The 18769-nt window shown below is 37.5% G+C and overlaps 2 protein-coding genes and 1 long non-coding RNA gene across 11 annotated transcripts; 1 reads left to right on the top strand and 2 right to left on the bottom strand.

Annotated features, from left to right (window-relative positions):
• Nucleotides 1-3255: 3255 nt before the first annotated feature.
• LOC119981647 (mitogen-activated protein kinase kinase kinase 7-like) lies at nucleotides 3256-6581 on the top strand. The gene is made up of 2 exons (XM_038824721.1): nucleotides 3256-5443; nucleotides 5887-6581. Exons 1-2 carry the CDS (start codon nucleotides 3541-3543, stop codon nucleotides 6060-6062), a joined length of 2079 nt encoding a protein of 692 aa, XP_038680649.1. The 5' UTR covers nucleotides 3256-3540; the 3' UTR covers nucleotides 6063-6581.
• LOC119981648 lies at nucleotides 5716-9006 on the bottom strand. 9 transcript variants are annotated; one of them, XR_005464211.1, is made up of 7 exons: nucleotides 8902-9006; nucleotides 7700-8362; nucleotides 7410-7619; nucleotides 6921-7006; nucleotides 6708-6823; nucleotides 6591-6626; nucleotides 5716-6110 (listed from the first exon to the last, which is right to left on the bottom strand). It is a non-coding gene; the product is annotated as an uncharacterized LOC119981648 (long non-coding RNA). The 9 variants fall into 9 exon arrangements; XR_005464214.1 differs by having other exon boundaries at nucleotides 6708-6798; XR_005464216.1 differs by having other exon boundaries at nucleotides 6708-7006; nucleotides 7700-7863; nucleotides 8157-8362.
• A 3509-nt stretch (nucleotides 9007-12515) lies between these two features.
• On the bottom strand, nucleotides 12516-13796 carry LOC119983057 (pathogenesis-related genes transcriptional activator PTI6-like). Its single transcript, XM_038826714.1, has one exon. The coding sequence runs from the start codon at nucleotides 13706-13708 to the stop codon at nucleotides 12842-12844; it is 867 nt and encodes a 288-aa protein (XP_038682642.1). The 5' UTR covers nucleotides 13709-13796; the 3' UTR covers nucleotides 12516-12841.
• Nucleotides 13797-18769: the final 4973 nt, after the last annotated feature.

Below are 18769 nucleotides of genomic sequence, written 5' to 3'. Positions count from 1 at the left end.
TAAATGTTGTGGCCATCAAAACAAGTACCATATTTTCTCTAGAGAGTTCGAAAAAGTGCTTATTCATTGCCTTCCCTCTTCAGCCAAGCATAGTGAAGAAGAATATTTTTTGATAGGAGATTATGGATGGGAGTTTGACTCTAGATTTAAAGGGATTCCAAACACTACCCTTTCTACGTCTGGAGTACCATGTTGGTTCAATCTCACCTTGGGTTATTATGTTCTAGTTGGATAATCTTTTCCCTTGTGAGCTAACCATATTGGTGTCTTCTTTTCACACAACTTTCCATGAATCGAGACATTGAAGATCGTGGGGATTGTCCAACCTTGAATCAATTACTGGAACTGGACCATCAAGGTCCTCATGGGATTAAGCCATTTGGCCATTCAACCTTGTACAATCTTGGGTACAAGCACACAGTTGGGCCGAGCAACTTGCCTCCTTGCGCATCCAAAGTTGATGTAGCCAATTTTTTCAGACACTTCAATCCAGCCAACAGATTGATAAATAGGGTAGGTAGTTATTCAACCAATGACTCAAGTAACTTGATACATTCAAATAACCTCCAAGGTTTTCAATTTTGATGATTGGATATGGGATTGTGAGAATGATGAGGTTGGCCTCATGGACTTTGATTTTTTTTCTCTTGTAATCAGATAGTATGTTTTTCGACTGATCTCAGTTTCTAGATAGGTCTTGCATTTCTTTTTGTGTTTTTCTGATCATTCCTTCTTTGTTGTTTTTACAGGCTTTTCTCATGTGCCGTTTGAAGATATACGAGGCCAATGGCTCCATTGTTCTCTAGGCCATCCTCTAGTGTGTGCCAAACTATAACGTCTATATCAATCCCACCTCTTATTGTTTCAATCCTGATATGATTGTTTGACAAACCCCCATACTCTTTGAATATCATATCCATGACATGTCCAAGAATTAGGAACCTTGCGGTCACATATTCAATCTCATTGTAATATATCCAAGGGTTCTATTTAGATCTCTTTTGATGTGGCTTCAAGATAAAATATGTCTCCAATAGCGACCGTGATCACTCGAGAAATATTCATTTTGCTCTGGTGAATTCTTTCCTTAAGTGGAGGCAAACAATGGTGAAGCAAGAGCGTTGTTGTTAGGAATCAACAAAGCAGAGTCTAGGAGATTTTCTAGCATTATCATTAAGAGTAATTCTTTGGTGGTGATTAATTCCCTCAACAAAAGGGCCAATGATGAAGACCTAAAGGGTTAGGTGGACTCACAACTAAAAGAGTTTCCCATTAATTGAAACTATTCACTAATATTATAAGGTCATCCCCTCTAACTATCCTAACCGATGTGAGATCTCAACATTACCCACCCTTCCTAAGCCAACATCTAATGTTGATTTTGGCAACTCTACGGTTTTGTATCTTGGGTTACTAATGACCCATTTGACTACTTAAATACTTTTTTCTTTTCTTTTCTTTTTTCTCTTTCATTTTTTTTTACGCCTTTCATCATTCTTTAACTATAAGCGGTCCTATACATAATTAGGCCCAACCACAGATAACCTGTAAGGGCCTTTGGCCTAAGTTAGTGAGGCGTATATCTGATATATACACTCTGGCCAGGATGTTCTCAACGAAAACACACTAATGATGGAGGGCTAATAAGTTGACTGAGCCTACAACTAAAAGAACAATCTATTAATGAGAATTATCCACCAATCTTATAAGGTTATTACTAGCCGATGTGAAATTGTAATAACATGGGAAAAGAATCGAAAATGCCCTTGAACTTTGATCACTAGGCCGATTGAGCCCCTAAACTTCATTCCGGGTCAAACATGCCCCTTAAATATGATGAATGATGTCCGTTACCCCTCCATCATATTTTCCATCCAAATTCACTTATTTGACCCATTTTATCAAAGTATAGGGGCTTAAATGGACCATTTTTGCAAGACGTGTGCCGTCCATGTCGGCAACATGTAAGGCATTTAACAGAAAAATCTTGCCAATTTGTGAATTTGGATGGAAAATGTGAGAAGGGGTAACGAACATCATTTATCGTAGTTCAGGGACATGTTTGACCCGAAATGAAGTTGAGGGGCTCAATCAACCCAGTGATCAAAGTTCCGGAGCCTTTTCGATTCTTCTCCCTAATAACATTAACATTGATGAAAACCCCACAAGTAAGATGAGCTCATGAATTGAAAGACCAACATATTAACACTCTAACGGTCCTGACTGATGTGAGATCACAACATTACCAATGATGAAAACTTCATAACTAAGATGGTCTCGCAACTAAAAAATCCATCCTTTAATTGGAGTTTTTCACCCAACTTATAAGGTCACCCACTCTCCGTCTCTCAAAATTAACCCCAAGATGGGGAACATAATTAGATTTTAATTACAAAATATTGATTTTCCATCATGTAGTTGATCCAGCAAGTCAAAATCAAATGAGATAGATAAGTGGCATAAACTGAATGCCATACATATTGTATGGGCCAAAAATCGTTTGCCCGAAATACTTGGGCCCACGCCAAAAGGCCCACGAAATCCTTGGTTAAGCCGACTCAAACGTCCGTCCAAAGACAAGCCCATATTAGTCATGTGATATGGAACACTATAAATAAAGGATGACCCCTCTCATTTTCCCTCTCAACTACTTGGTATCTCTCTCTCCCTCTCTCTAAAAGACATTCACTTTTCTCACTAAAGTATTTCCCATCGTTAACATAGATTTCGATCGATAATAACAAATTAATTGCAGATTTGAAGATCTACACATATTTTGAAAAATGCTTAACAAAGCATAACATAAAAGCCAAATTTTGATGGGTCGTGGCCCCAGAAAGGGAGACGTATAATTAAGGTACTAATCACTGAACACAGTCGTTTCCTTCATACCAGATAATTATCAACTCTCCCAATGCTCTATGGTGCCAACCTTTGGGTTTAAGGTATCACTTTGGCTTAATTCGCCTCTTTTTTTTGTTTGAAATATCATTGATAAATATGTTTTGTATTGGAATCGAACATTGAACACATATGTCTAACTCAACCAATTACCAACTGAGCCACTTCTCATTAGTTTAATTCGCCACTTGAGACATTCAATAATTATTGCGTCTTGGACGAGTGAAATTAGGGTGGTCAATTTTCAAAATCTGAACAAGAAAGACGAGTTTCGCGGGACTACTATTACCCCACAACCACACACTGCGTTCTATCTGCCTCAACCAGACAAGTGCAGCCTCCTCCTTTCAACAAGAAAGAAAATAAAATCGGGAAAATTTTACTTTCTTCCATTTTCCGCCCAGATTCAATCTGAACATCAGATGAACCCTCGGCTGGAGAATTACACTGTTCACAACAAGATATGCAATTGAAAAATATGGTAATCGTCGGGACGATTACATACATGGTACAGAAATTCCGTTTTGGTTATTCTCAATCAAGGTAAAGTACATTGTTCATGTTGATGTTTCAAAGTTATAGTAATTAATGGCAAAACGCATTAGCAGATTTTGATAGTCAGCTTAGCTGTGCCAACGAATGGAGCAGTTTCGGCAGATTGGAGAGGTACTGGGAAGCTTGAAGGCTATTATGGTATTCCGCGACAACATCCAAATCAATCAGCGACAATGCTGTTTGTTGTTTGACATCTTCAATTTCGCATATGATACAATAGCACAAGAGATGGCAGAGAACCTGAGATTCGAAGAGAGGCAGGCGAAATGGAGGATACTTGATTTGCCATTGCGAGAGATGTGCAGGATATTCAAAGAAGGAGAAGGTTACATTAGGCAGTGTCTTGAGACAAGGGACTGGTGGGCAAAAGCCATTACTCTCTATAACAGCACATATTGTGTAGAGTTTTGCATTCACAACTTACTTAGCTGCATTCCTGTTGTCATTGAAGCAATGGAGACTGCAGGAGAATTCTCGGCCTCCGACTACGACGAGATGCAGAAGAGGAGACTTGTCTACTCCTTTAAGTATCACAAGGAATTCAGAGATCCAAAGCTATTTCAGTGGAGATTTGGCAAGCAGTACCTTATAACCCAAGACCTTTGCGACCAATTTGACATGGTATGGAAGGAAGATCGATGGATTCTTCTAAGTAAAATTCTTGATAAGAAAATTAGTGGGTCAACAAAGCAAGAGCAGCGACTTATAGATCTGCTGAACAGAAACTTGGATGACTCGGAGAGTTCGAATGGGAAACTCTTGCCCTCTTCAATCCTAGTGGGATCAAAGGACTACCAGGTGAGGCGGCGGCTAGGGAGCGGGAGTCAGTACAAGGAGATTGTGTGGTTGGGTGGTAGCTTTGCTTTAAGACATTTTTTTGGGGACATTGAGCCTCTGATTTCTGAAATATCTTCTCTGTTATCTCTTTCCCACCCCAATATAATGCACTTCCTCTGCTGCTTTACTGACGAGGAGAAGAAAGAGTGTTTTCTTGTTATGGAACTCATGAATAAGGATCTGAATAGTTACATCAAAGAGATTTGTGGGCCAAGGAAGCGGATTCCCTTTACTCTGCCAAATGCAGTTGATATCATGCTTCAAGTAGCAAGGGCAATGGAGTATCTGCATTCAAAGGGAATATATCATGGTGAATTAAATCCGTCTAAAATTCTGGTAAAACCAAGGGGTAACTTTGGAGAAGGGTACCTGCAGGCGAAAGTGTCGGGCTTTGGCCTATCTTCTGTGAAGAACATCAAACCCAAGAGCTCTTTAAATCAGAATGGAACCCTCCCCTTCATCTGGCATGCTCCAGAAGTCCTAGAAGAACAAGAACAGACTGGGTGCACAGAGAACTTAAACTACACAGAAAAGTCTGATGTGTATAGCTTCGGAATGGTATGCTTTGAACTGTTGACTGGAAAAGTTCCATTTGAGGACAGTCATCTTCAAGGAGAAAAAATGAGTCGAAACATTCGAGCAGGAGAGAGGCCTTTGTTCCCATTTTATTCACCCAAATACGTGACCAACTTGACAAAGAAATGCTGGCATTCTGATCCAAACCAGCGACCAAGCTTCTCATCCATATGTAGGATTCTACGTTACATAAAACGATTCCTTATGATGAACCCAGATTACAATAGAGAGCCAGACCCACCAATGCCACCAGCTGACTACTGTGAAATGGAGTCAAAGCTCTTGAGAAAATTTCCTTCTTGGGATACTACAAATTCAACAGCAATATCACAGATACCATTTCAGATGTTTGTTTATAGAAATCTGGAGAAAGAAAAGGCAAGAGAAAATCTTAGAGAAACTTCAGAATCAGGTAGCGATAAGGCTTCAGTTAGTGGAGACGAAGCAATTACCCCAATGGATGATCCACTCCCAACAGCAACAGAAAGAAAGTTTCTCACTTCCCCTGAAGCTATGAACAAGAAACTATTACATTTGAATAGATCTCCAGAAACGAAAGCAAGCAAACAGCCAGGTAAATTCTAATCCTGGCTTCTGTTTATGATATGTCGTTTATTTATTATAGTCAATGCATTGAAGCCAAAAACTGCAATGCAGATGCAATGCTTAAGCCTATTCTGATTGCCCTACATCAAGAATGAGACTGTGACAATAGGAGCTCATATGCTATAGATGACAGACCTGATATTTTTACAAATTGATTTCTGGTCATATGCTTATGTTCAAGTCGTCCATCATCTCCATATTAGCCCCCAATTATAGAGAAAATTGTAAATACAGGAGTAGTGAAAGAGCAACAAGTAGAGAGCAATAACTAAATGGAAATCTAAACAAATCCAACAGTATAGAACTTATAATTATGGTGCAAAGTAATTAAGGGGAAAGATAAAAAAAAACATATTTTTTTCCTACTTATCTAATACTAATAGCAAGCCTCTTGCTGCTTCGTGTTTGCAGGAACCCCGAAGGGAAGATCTCCAAGACCTCCACAAATGATGACCTCTCGTAGTATGAGAATGAATTCAGAAAGCCAGCTGATGGTGATGAGCCCGAGAACGATGAGCCCAAGAATGATGAGCCCGAGAATTAGAAGAATATCTTCTGGTCATGCATCAGATTCTGAGCTTACATAAGCAATTCTGAAACAAGGAATGCTATCTTTGGGATTTTGAGTGACAATCCTGATCAAATATTACAAGAGAGGTGAGAACTCTAACTACGAAAAATAATTGCTTCGTCTAGCTGCAAATTGCACTATTAGCTAATGAAGAAATCAGGCACAGTACAGAAATTCAATTGAAAACAAGGTCAATAAGTAGGACCATTTTGTTCAGGTCCATATTTTGTTGGCGCATAGACATTATCGAAAATAAGCACCTGAAACTCATATGCGCATATATATATATCAAGAATTCTCTTGCAGAAAACAAGTGATACTCTAGTAGGATGAAAAGGCTCATATCTAATCTGCTACAGTGGCTTAGAGTTCATGAAAGGCCCTATCGAAGCCAACCGTACTAGTACATGAAAACTCACCTATGACATAGAAGAAAAATTAATAAAAAACAAGATAAGGCGTATGAAGTAGTCATATTTAATGGTAATTCTATATAGATGGAGAAACATATTCAAAAAACTGTCTTGGTAAAAAAAGTAAGTACCTGACTCCTTGAAAAGCATTTTTAGAAGAACAAGTACTGTGGAGGACAAATGATGTCTTATAATTTGAACGTCCACATATTATAAGACATTATTATGTGAGAGTAAGGTCTACTTACATCATGCTTGTCCCCGATCCCACCCACTGCGGGAGCCTTGCGCAAGGGAGTTGCTTTTTATAATTTGAACCTCCATGAATAGATAGATTAACTAGCAATGAAATGAGGAGTTCATGCTGACAATAAATTTTTTAGGAACATAAATAATTCCTATAATGAATCCATAGAGAAAAAATGTGCTGGTGACACAGCTTTCATTTTTGTCATGCTTACAATTTAGTATGCTCCAACAACCATGCTCGATTTTTTGTCTCCAATTGAAACAAACATTCCATCAGCACTGTAATCGTCACAAGCTCCTGAAATTAGAATCAATGGTTAGTGGGAAGCAATTGGCTTTCGCAGATATGTATAATAACTATATGCCTTGAGAAAAATAAAATAAGACGAAAGTTATCTTGCTTCCCTTGTCTCTTACTTGGGACATGAAGACATGCATTATCACTCTTGTTATATGGTAAGTATATTGTTTCATCTTATCCACCATTAAACTTATAAAAGGTTGGTGTTACTTAAATGAGGGGGTGCCCATAGATACTAGGAGCAAGGTAAGCCAAAAGATGGCCATAATGGCTGCTTCCTTCAAATGGACCAACCACTTCGAGAAGGCTAATGTGGTGTTTGATAGAACTCTGTAAGTTCATCATTTTCAGGAAATGCAAGTACTTTGTTTAAACAGGAAAGGAAAGAGAATAAAAGTACCTCGGCTCTAGTAGTTTTGTAGTAAGTGTGCCAGTTAATTCAGTGTATATAGCTTCTAGAGAGAGCTTTTTTCGAGCACTTCTATGTTTAGCACTTCAAATATAATATAAGGGGTGATCAGGGGCTAGCAATGTTGAAGAGGAGGATAATATATCCTATCATATTCCCCCATCCAGCTTTAGACCTCTTGGCTATAATATCAGCCAAAGCCTGTTTAGCATAATAAGCACAGAAAGCATTACATGGCAAAATTTTCATGCTCGGTTGAGTTTTGAGGATAGATAACTCACCCGGATTCCTGTATTAGGTCTCCAGTTAACTCGTATAGTTGATTGAAGACGAATGCTCTTGGGAAGATCGAATTGTCAAGACGGCTAGCAAGTTCTCACTCTCTTTTTGTCGGCCTAAAATATGATTCCAATTTTTCCAGGGGGGGATTGTGTCCGTTTGTAGACTTGACATTTCCATATGTGAAAAGTTACAAAATTTACAACATAATTGAATTGTTTCTAAGCAATCGTTTAGTATTAACTGCCCAATTGAATCATTTTGTATTTTCAAATTCTCTGTTGCTGCTTTGTTCTTTTTCCTTATTGGAGATGAGTACTTCCCGAAATACATGCCCACCAAATCATGAAACATTTGGCACACCTCAAAGAATTATTCAATCATAATAAAGCACTGCAATACATATATTCCAGACAAGCAATCCACATATTTCAAACAGCAAATACTATATTCACAAACCTTAGCAAAGTTGAGTTCCAATGATTGACAAGAGCATCCCATTGATTTGAATTAAAATCCTTTGACACATTTCTCAGTAACTCTTTCTCTGATTTACCATGGTAGACATGTTTTGCCTCCAATTGAGTTTTCCACATCCTCCAGTAGGAATTCTTTGAAACACATTACCCAACTCGAACCTCAGCTACAACCTACAATACTTATAACTTTCAAATAAAAAAGAAAAGGTTAGTAAGTTCAATACACAATACATTTTTCCATCAAAAATCCAAGTCAAATACATCATCATGTGTTACAAGCCCACCATCTTTCCTTTGTATTTTGTTGACATTCTCCAATTTGGGTAATTCAATAGGCAAAATTACCCATCCCTGACTAGTACACCACAACAACGCCGAACCCCCTTCCACCCCAAATTCTTTTTACGACAAACAGTGTTTAATAGTACATAACCCTAAAATCAAATATGAAATCTGTGTCAAAGAAGATCAAAAATTTTAAAGAAAAAATCAACAGCAGGCATATCTGCTTTTGTTCTGTAATAATCAAAACCATGTATAGTCTGAGTGAACAATTGTTAGAGTACAACAGCATCATTAACAATTAAATGAAGACTATTATTATAAATAACCACTCTACAAAGAACCAAGGGTTCCTGCTAGACAACAAAAATTATAGATCAGTGGCAGCCTTCTTATTTCTGGAATGAATATTCTTTTATAGGGTTTTAATAATTGGGCATTACCTTATAATCCCTCAGGAAAGAGAAACCCACCATGTACTCAAGTGAAGAGATCCCGTCCAGATAGGAAGAGCGCTACATAGAGAGGGGAGGGAAAATTGAAATTTAGAAAAGCATATATGTTTTGCCCCAATGGATCGGTCTACACCTTGACCCGATCCAAATCAGAATTAATTTTTTTCTTAAAGGTTTAAACCCCATCACTTCATTTCATAATAACAAATGTTACACCTAACATCACGTTAACCTCATAGGAATTTACAAACACCAACAGTGGAACTACAAAATCGAAAAATAAACAACAGACTAACACGGGCAACACCGAGTTTTACACGAATATGGATATGGATAGTTAATAATACTAACTCGAGTTTAATTAGATCATTTTTGTGTTTCATGGTTTTCTTTTGCAAGTTTGCGTTGACTTTAAATTTTTGTTTAGACAAAATGACATTTTTCATGGCTCAACTATTATATGAATTTTTCCCTTCACAATTGGCGCTTCGGAGTTATTTTCCTCTTGCATCACATTATTCACATATATAATCCAAACAGATATTACGTATCTCTCTAAAATGGTAATGGGTTTGACTCCTATTTGTGCTCCGGCACTACTGCATGAAATTATCATGTACTTGTCTAGTGCGCGTGATTTCTAAGCTATTGTGCATGCTTGTAGATTAGTCACTACACACTATAACCCATATCACAAAGATATTTGAGTACTTAAATCAACTAACACATGTTGTACGTATGGTTGTCAAAATCTCGATTTTGATAGTAAGATCGTACAATCTTAAGTAACCAAAACGATTCGAATCGATGTAAAATCTCAAAATTGATAAGATCTACCGATTTTACCGATCTTAACCTTAATAGACTTATGGAGTCATGGGCTTATGGGTTGTGATCTACTAATCATGTGTTTATGTTTCTAATCCTAATTTTTGTTGAAAAATTGGTTATAATATACTAACATGATATAATCTTGCATAATTATTGTGTTTGTTTTTCATAGTTCTCTGGAAGTCTTAAAAAATTATAATTTTTATGAAATATTAACATGTCTATAAATAAATAATAATCACATTTTTGAATTTTTTATTACTTATAAATAATAATATATTATATAATGTTAATTATTTATTTAGAAATAAGTAATTATATTATTTTACATTTATTTTTTAAATTTTATAAAATCTTACGATTTCACGATTCGATTTTACATGTCTTCCATCGATCTTATGTAAGTGTTAGGTGTAAAATACACCTATTTTTCTGGGCTTAAAGTTATTATTTTTCTATGTTGTTTAGTGCAAAATACTGTTCATATTGGTATTTTTATGAATAGGTACTACTGGAGGGTAAAGCTGGCATTGGACAGAATTTGCAACCTGTTTTGCAACCTATTGCGGCCGCAGAACGCGGGAATTAGTCTGCACGTTTAAGTTGTTGATGTGGCAAATACAGCTGGGCCAACTTAGGGTTTTAAAGCTATATAAAGGGGCTCATGTGCTGGGGAAAATACACGCTGCAGTGGGTGAAAACAGAAACCTAATTTGGACAAAGAGTGACAACAAGAAGGAGGAGAGGAGGCACATCAAGCTTCGGCAAATCTCAATTCTCCCATTGATTTGAATATTGTTAATGAGTATCTTTATGGTTTTTATTATGATTGTGTGTAGCTAAACTCTTTTCTAGCTAGGGTTTGGTAATTCTTCTACCATAAACCTTGTGCACAGATTTGATTGACAATCAGACTAAGTTTAATTCTTTGTTCTCTGAATTGATTGCTTATTTACTATTGTTATGCATGCCCGATCAACATCATAATTCTAGGAATTGTTAGTTAAACATATTCGGCTGACCATGACCCTGTGTTTGACGAAGTAACAAGAACTTGCGTAAAATCCAAGTTTTGGGAACATAGAACATAATTGATTGGGTAATAGACCATTATCCTAGATTGTGCAACTGTCGATTTCCTAGTGCTTATGCTTGTCTTAGGAAACTCTTAGCATAGACCAACCAAGACTCCTTTGATAAGAAAAGATCTTGCAACTGGATAAAAGTCAGGATCGTTGTTTAGGGAAATCTAATTGACTGCAGCTGGACCAAGGCCTTTCAATTGACATTGTTAAACTTTTAAATTGTGTGATTGCGTATTAATTTGTGTGCACAGGTGGAGGTAGTTGGCAAGCCAAACCCAAGCTAGTTTTCATCTATTGATATTTAGTTCAACTTTATTTAGTTAGTTAATATTAGAAGCACCTGATATTTATTCTACACTATTGTTAGTGGTTATAGTTGGTAATTAATACAGTCCTCGTGGATTCGACCCCATTCACTATTTTATTGTCAGACAGCACGTACACTTGCTAGTGGGATAAACCCGTCGGTATTGAGTTGTAAGTATTTCTTGCAATAAAAAGTATCGATCAGTAAGATCCCGATTTTGACAACCTTGGTTGTACGCATTAGGTGGGTTTAGGTAACTAGAAATATATTTGTAACGCGAAGTGAGAATTTTTCTTTGGATTTGGCTCTCAGCTTGCGTAAATGTTTTGTGGGGAGCTTAAATTGATGTAAAATGATTATTCAAGTAGTCTTGATCACTTTGCTTAATTGCAGATATAAAGAAGAAGGAGATGAGAAAGAGAGAAGAAGTGAGAAGGAAGAAGAACCAGGGCATACAAGTTCAAAAGATACAAGAGATGGAGAGCAGAGTAAAAAGAAAGTGTCACAATGATAATGTTGATTTTGGCCCCCGAAGACAGATAAATACAAAATATGTAAAAATATATTTACTTGAAAAGGACACTTGTCGAATTTGTATACACTCAAAAATATATTTGTCAAAATAATAGAGATAATTATAAAAACATTTTTTTTTTAAGAGAGAAGATAGATAGATTGGATGCCATGGGTCAAATCCTTTTTAGCACACAATCAAGTCCCAACAAGTGGAGTTTTTGTGCTAACCAGTATTTACGTATGAAATGAATTATGTTAATATATATATATGTATACCCAACATATTCATTTTCTGGGGAAAAACTTGTTATCCAATTCCTTGAGGAAATGTATTCGATCAATAGTAATTTGACAAGGCAGCAGTAATGGTGGTGCTGAATTACAAGTGATCATGTGACACACCCAGTATGGAAGTGTGGAGGGCATAGTTAAAGTTAGGTTTTTCACAAAAATGTGAATGCCTCAACATGATGTAGAGAGGATACAGCATGGAAAGCAAAATATTTCCACATTGAATACCCAAACATGAAGCATGTAACCTTCACAAACCCAAACCATAGGCACCACCATAACTGTGCATAGGAGACAAAATGGGGGGACCAAAGTTGAAAAATCATATGCCCAAGCCAGAGACTTGTCATTGTTACCGTACCTGAAATGGGTTAATCAAGTCAGTCAATTTACAGCTTGAAATGTTTTTTTTTTTGACCCAAAAGTCCACAACACTAGATTTTCTTGAGAAAATATTAGTGTGGATTGGAGTGGCAAGCACGGGATCGCTCGCACAACTAATTTGTTTAAAGAAGGCAAATGGTCTAACTCTTTTATTTAATCAAAATATCTTGCCTGCCCACAAAGAAAAGTCATAACTCATATAACATAGACAGAGAAAAGTCCTTAAACGTAGACAGCAGCACACATATAAAACCCTTTTGTAGTACAAGACCAGACCAAGACCCTTCATTTGGAAACTAAAAGATAACTTAATATTATTTACACATTTCAATAAGCAGTTAACAAGGCAAAACTTGATGTAGATATGTACCCAAAAGTAAAAAAAAACTAGTCTTGAGAAGAATTTACCATCAATCAATGGAACAAAACTTCACATTTTGTAACTTTTAACCAAAAGCAGCTGAACAAGTCCCATAGACCAGAAAGGATTCTTAAATTTGGCCAACTGACATATTCACTCGAGTGCCACTGGATCTTGAAAGCAACTCTCCACATCCCACCATGTACAAGACCCCAAATCTTCATCTAAACCCATTGAAATATCACACAAAATACTGTCATCTTTACTTAATCCTGTACCAACTACTTCACTGATCTCCTCCAAAAATATAGGGGCAGGAATTTCTGATTCAAAGTACTCTTTCAACCAACAATCATCTAATAACAAAAACCCATCTGACTCCAATATTTGCTGCTCATCGTTTTTGACCACTCCTGCTTCTGATTGTTGGAATCTGAGAACTGATGTTGGAGAAGGCAGGCATTGAGATTCTTTACCTGAATCGTACCCTGAAACAGCAATACATGGAGGAGGTGGAGGTGGTTTTACAATATTAGTTAGAGCATTTGGTCCTTGGAGGCGAATGGCCGCCTCGTCGTAAACCACAGCAGCCTCCTCTGCTGTATCAAATGTTCCCAGCCACACCCTTTTTTGACGAGTAGGGTCTCTAATCTCCGCCGCCCATCTCCCCCAAGGCCTCTGTCGAACTCCCCTGTACTTATTACCCTGTAGATTGCTCTTTGATTTATGTTCACGTGGCTTCACTTGATTCACTCCTCTGTTTTTTGTGACAGCCGCGTACTTTCTGTAATCCTCCATCCTTATCTCGTTAATGTGCTTCTTCACTCTCTCATAACAAACCGAGTCATCTTCGTCGGAATCGGAATCGGTAGCATCTCCATCAGTTACACAAATCCGAACGATTCTAGTCCCGGTCTGTGTTGATTTCACCATTTTGTTTGTGATATAAATGTGTTCGGTGTACTTGATCCGACCCGATACAGCTCCCATCGTCTTCATCTTCCTATTTGGGACAATCATTCCGGCACTTAATTAATTTCACAAACAAATAACAAAGATTGAGAAGAAGTGAAGATTGGGGGATTTGGAGAGAGACAGAGAGAGCAGAGCTTCCGTTGCATACATAGAGTCAAAATGCCAAGAATCGCTCTTTTAAAGGAGTATCTCACGTTTTTTAAAAAAAATATTATTTTAAAAAGGATAAAATCAGAATTAATTAGATAATTGGTTGATTAAAAATAAATTACAGCCGGAGATTCCGGTCACCATAGGAGATCCGAAACGACTCGCCGCATCTGATATTTCCACCGTACGATTTCCGACACGTTGCGGAGGTTGGCCTGGTAAAAGGTTGCTGGCCCTCTGATTGAACTTGCTCTCCAAGGAAGTTGCGAAAACCGGGTTACGTGTGCGTGAATTGGACTGCCTCTTGATAAGTCGTAACAAGAGATGGAGATGACAGCATGTGACACTAGAATAGCTTTGTGAGTAATATTAGTCACGTGAGGGGACGAGGAGAGATGTTACATATGTTCCTTATATACTTCACATGTCGGTCCGACATGTCAGCTAAAACATTTACCAGGTACCTTTTCTTAAGGTTGTAGCACTAAATCACTAATCAGTAATCACAAACCTGGTATGTGAATTGGGGTATTTTTATAATTAGGGGTGGCAAATCCAATTCGAATTAGAGTTTAGACATAATACTATTACCTGACCTAGGACCAATTTGGAATCGATTTTCTTTTCCACTCATACTTTTATAATTAACACTTTAGTAAATTTAAGGAAAAATCCACTCTAGGTCCCCTCACCGTATGAATTCTATACAAATTGCTCCCACATATCTCTCTATTTCCTTGATTATTGGTCTCTTTTTTTCTCGGATTCGTTGTTTTACTTAATTGTATTTTATTCAATAAGACAACAACCATATATAATATAGAAAAGCATGTATTTTTGGTTGACATGGTAAGATTCTTGTGCTTTGGGTTTCATATTTGATTTTAATTATGGAATTTTAAAATTTTTTGAAGTCAAATAGTGATAGAAGTCAAGAAGCAATAGAAAATATATGAACAAATAAAACTTGATGAGCAAGGAAGAACGGCAAGCCAATTTATTTAATTCATTCTCGTGGGAATCTATGAAAATTCAGACTTGGGCCATATATGTATACATTTCTTAGAAATTAAAACCTTAGCACGATTATTTTGCTATAACGGATACAATCAATCTTCTTAAATTCCTCAAGAAAAAGGGATGAACTCAAATGGGAATTTATGCTACATTATTTGTGCCATAGAAAGAAAAAAAAAAAACAACTACTATTATTATTACTATGAAGATGACTTTTGATTGAAACACCTAATTTTGTTTTTCAACTTATTTCAAGGAAGACAAAGCCAAATATGGGCGCGCGGGTAGCGGTCCTGATTTTTTTTTTGCTTATTAATTAATTATGTCTTCAAAAGGTAGAAAATAACACTAAAAAAAAATTAGTAACATTAAATAATAATTGAAAATTGATTTTGTACGAGCCAAAAACAATATGTATGCAAATCTACTAATACACCCATGAGAGCCCCGATCGACACCTTGGTCCACGAGAGCCAGAGCCGAGCCCAACTAGGCCATGAGAGCTAGTCAACACGTTGGCTCACGAGAGCTATGGTCGAGTCCAACACGCCCACGGCCCAAACAACCTACACAATGAAGGCTTTTGAGCCCATCATATGGGTAGGGAAGCATTCTACAAGTCAACCCAATTGCAATAGGCCCAATACTTGCCAGCCCATTGGTCACTTGCCCATCATGTGATCAATGACTTACAAATATGTGAGGTTCTAACCTCATTACGACTCTCAACCACTTGAGGTATCACTCTCTCTCTCTCTCCAAAGGTCTTTCACTTCTCTCACTACAAATTACCCTCCAAAATTGGAGAAAAAACCATGGATATCTTCAAAAGACAATTAGAAAAGATTTCACTGTGTAAAAAATTTGTACAACCATACACTCACATTTTTTCTCACCAATAAACCTAGGTAAAACCCAAGAATAAACCCTTTTATTTTCTTTCAATGCTTATCACACACAGCCCTTTGATTCTCTATCAAAACCCTCATGAAACACTAGTATTATAGAATAACAACGCCTTTGAGTTTAATTATATCTAACAGTCCCTCCCTAGGATGTTTCTGATTACAAATATGATAGCAATCAGGTCCGTAACTAGAGTTCAACTCGAAAACCGAGATTCGTCAAAGCGGACTTGAGAGTGGAAGGAGTGGAACCAATGGTTTTGTGAAAACGGACTTGAGAGACCCTTGGGATGTAGAGAGCTGAGCCATCAGTAGCTTGACTTCGTTCTATAGTGTGATATTTACAGCGCGTATGGTCGCACTCTCTGCTTTTACCGCAACATTCTCCTTTGCTAGGACTGTCAATTGAGTGACTTGTTCCTCCATATGTTCTTTCAACACTGCTAGTTATGCCACGAAGTTGTTCGTACCGTCTATGGCCATTGGTAACATCGAATGGACTATTGTGAACTTAACTCGAAGTTGATTGTCGAGGCCCCACAGTGGGCACCAAATTATAGACATGATGATCTGCAATCAAAGAGATGTCAAGCAAGGCCTTCGACACTAGGTTGACTGTGAAGCTTGACATCGGTACGGTGCCGACGGGAAAAGCTTTGACGGTCAAGTCAGTTGACACATATATTCTTTTATTGAGATCATTGTTATTCTCTATTTCAATTTCCCTATTGTTCGTTTGATATTTCTGTTAAAAAAGAACCAGGTCAATTTCCCAACATCTAGCAATCTCCAAATCATCCAATCAATTTCACAAATACTGTTGGAACAATTACCATTCTATTGTTGAATTGTTCAAACTATGCTAGGACTGTCAATTGAGTGGCTTGTTCCTCCATATGTTCTTTCAGCACTGCTAGTTATGCCGCAAAGTTGTTCGTACCGTCTATGGCCATTGTAACATTGAATGGACTATTGTGAACTTAACTCGAAGTTGATTATCGAGGCCCCACGGTGGGCGCCAAATTATAGACATGATGATCTGCAATCAAAGAGATGTCAAGCGAGGCCTTCGACACTAGGTTGACCGTGAAGCTTGACATCGATACGGTGCCGGCAGGAAAAGTTTTGACGGTCAAGTCAGTTGACACATATATTCTTTTATTGAGATTGTTGTTATTCTCTATTTCAATTTCCCTATTATTCGTTTGATATTTTTGTTAGAAAAGAACCGGGTCAATGTCCCAACATCTAGCAATCTCAAAATCATCCAATCAATTTCACAAATACTGTTGGAACAATTACCATTCTATTGTTGAATTGTTCAAACTATGCTAGGACTGTCAATTGAGTGGCTTGTTCCTCCATATGTTCTTTCAGCACTACTAGTTATGTGATTGGACCTCTATTTTGAGGTTCTAATGTCCTTTAATTAGGATGTTCTAGCACTTAGTTAATGTATTTGATTGCATTTTAGCTTAATTTTACACTTACAAATATTTCCCCTTGGTTTTGTAGGAATCGGACCTTGTTCGGGCAAGTTGGAGCACTTTTTGGGCACTTTTTGCTGTGAGGTGTCGGGACACTTACCGTCCGAACACCCACAGTACCCGTCCGGACACTTTCTTCACAAATTGAGACAGAGGCTCACAAAGTTGGAGGCATGAAGCGTCCGGACACCCGTCCGGACACCTACGGCGAATCTGTAATTTTCTGCACCGAAATTTCAAGGGCATTTGGGGTAAATCATGTATGTAACCAATGGGAAACGATTTTATGAGGGTAGTTAGGTATTTTCTATTGTAAAAAGAGAAGAAAACCCTAAGATTTGGTTGGCTTCCTCATTATTCATCTCCTCCAACTTCTTGCCTCCATTGTTTTTCTCTCTATTTCTCTCTCTAAGTTTTTCTTGGTTTCTTGTGATTTCGTGTGTAGACATTGATTTTCATCTATAAAATTGATGTTTATGTCCATTATGATGAGTGGCTAAGTTCTCTTTCTAGTTTCTAGTCCCAAACGGTGGGTGCTCGGTTTCAATTGCTCAAGGTATGCTCAAAGAATCGTAGCTTCGATTTCTCTCTTTTAATTTCGTGATAGTTGTGTGATTGGATCTATAGGAATGACATATTTGATTGTATTCTTGGATTGTCTAGTCTAGGGATTGCATCTAATGTGTTCGATTGAGAATTGTTAAACCCATTGCATGATTTCCTTAATTAATTGAGTTTTTCATTGCATATCTATTAATTATGTGTATTGATGATGGGGTTTTGGATTAATTTAGGAATGTGCATGGGAGAGTTATGGTTAATTGATCTTTGAGTGTGAAACTAGGGTGTTAGCCAAGCCGAGCCCCAAGGGGGAACATTAATCCATAATATTAGGTGCTTATCCCTTTGCATTCATCGTAGATTAAGAGACCCGATGGCCTACATGTATGAATTGAAGTCTTATAACCCAATTCTCTTTGCATATGCATGATTGATAGTATCACACAATGCATTGTGTATGGTTGTGTGTGTTTGCAATGATACCTTGAGTAGGAGAACCAAGTAGCCACCGGGACGGATTAGAGACTAGGTTTTTAATTAATTGTTTTAAATCCAATTCGTGCTTACTTTGATTACAAAATCGCTCATGCTACCAAGTCATTCGGCCCATTTCTTTTACTTGCTTTTATTTGATATTCATTGTGTTTATTAGTGTTAGCTAGTCATTTGCATATCATTCACTTCAAATTTGCATTGCTTCCTCGTGGATCGATACCGGACTCACCGGTTTATTACTTGACGATACCCTACACTTGGGGTAAGTACACACACACACTTTGGTGTCGGTCATTATGCCGCGAAGTTGTTCATACTGTCTATGGCCATTGTAGCATTGAATGGACTATTGTGAACTTAACTTGAAGTTGATTGTCGAGGCCCCACGGTGGGCACCAAATTATAGACATGTTGATCTGCAATCAAAGAGATGTCAAGCGATGATGAATACCCACACCGGCCCATAAGACCCAAGGTAGAACTACAACCCA

This window comes from Tripterygium wilfordii, chromosome 17 (genome assembly GCF_013401445.1).
Source record: "Tripterygium wilfordii isolate XIE 37 chromosome 17, ASM1340144v1, whole genome shotgun sequence".
NCBI lineage: Eukaryota > Viridiplantae > Streptophyta > Magnoliopsida > Celastrales > Celastraceae > Tripterygium > Tripterygium wilfordii.
This window is presented reverse-complemented; position numbering and strand designations above follow the sequence as displayed.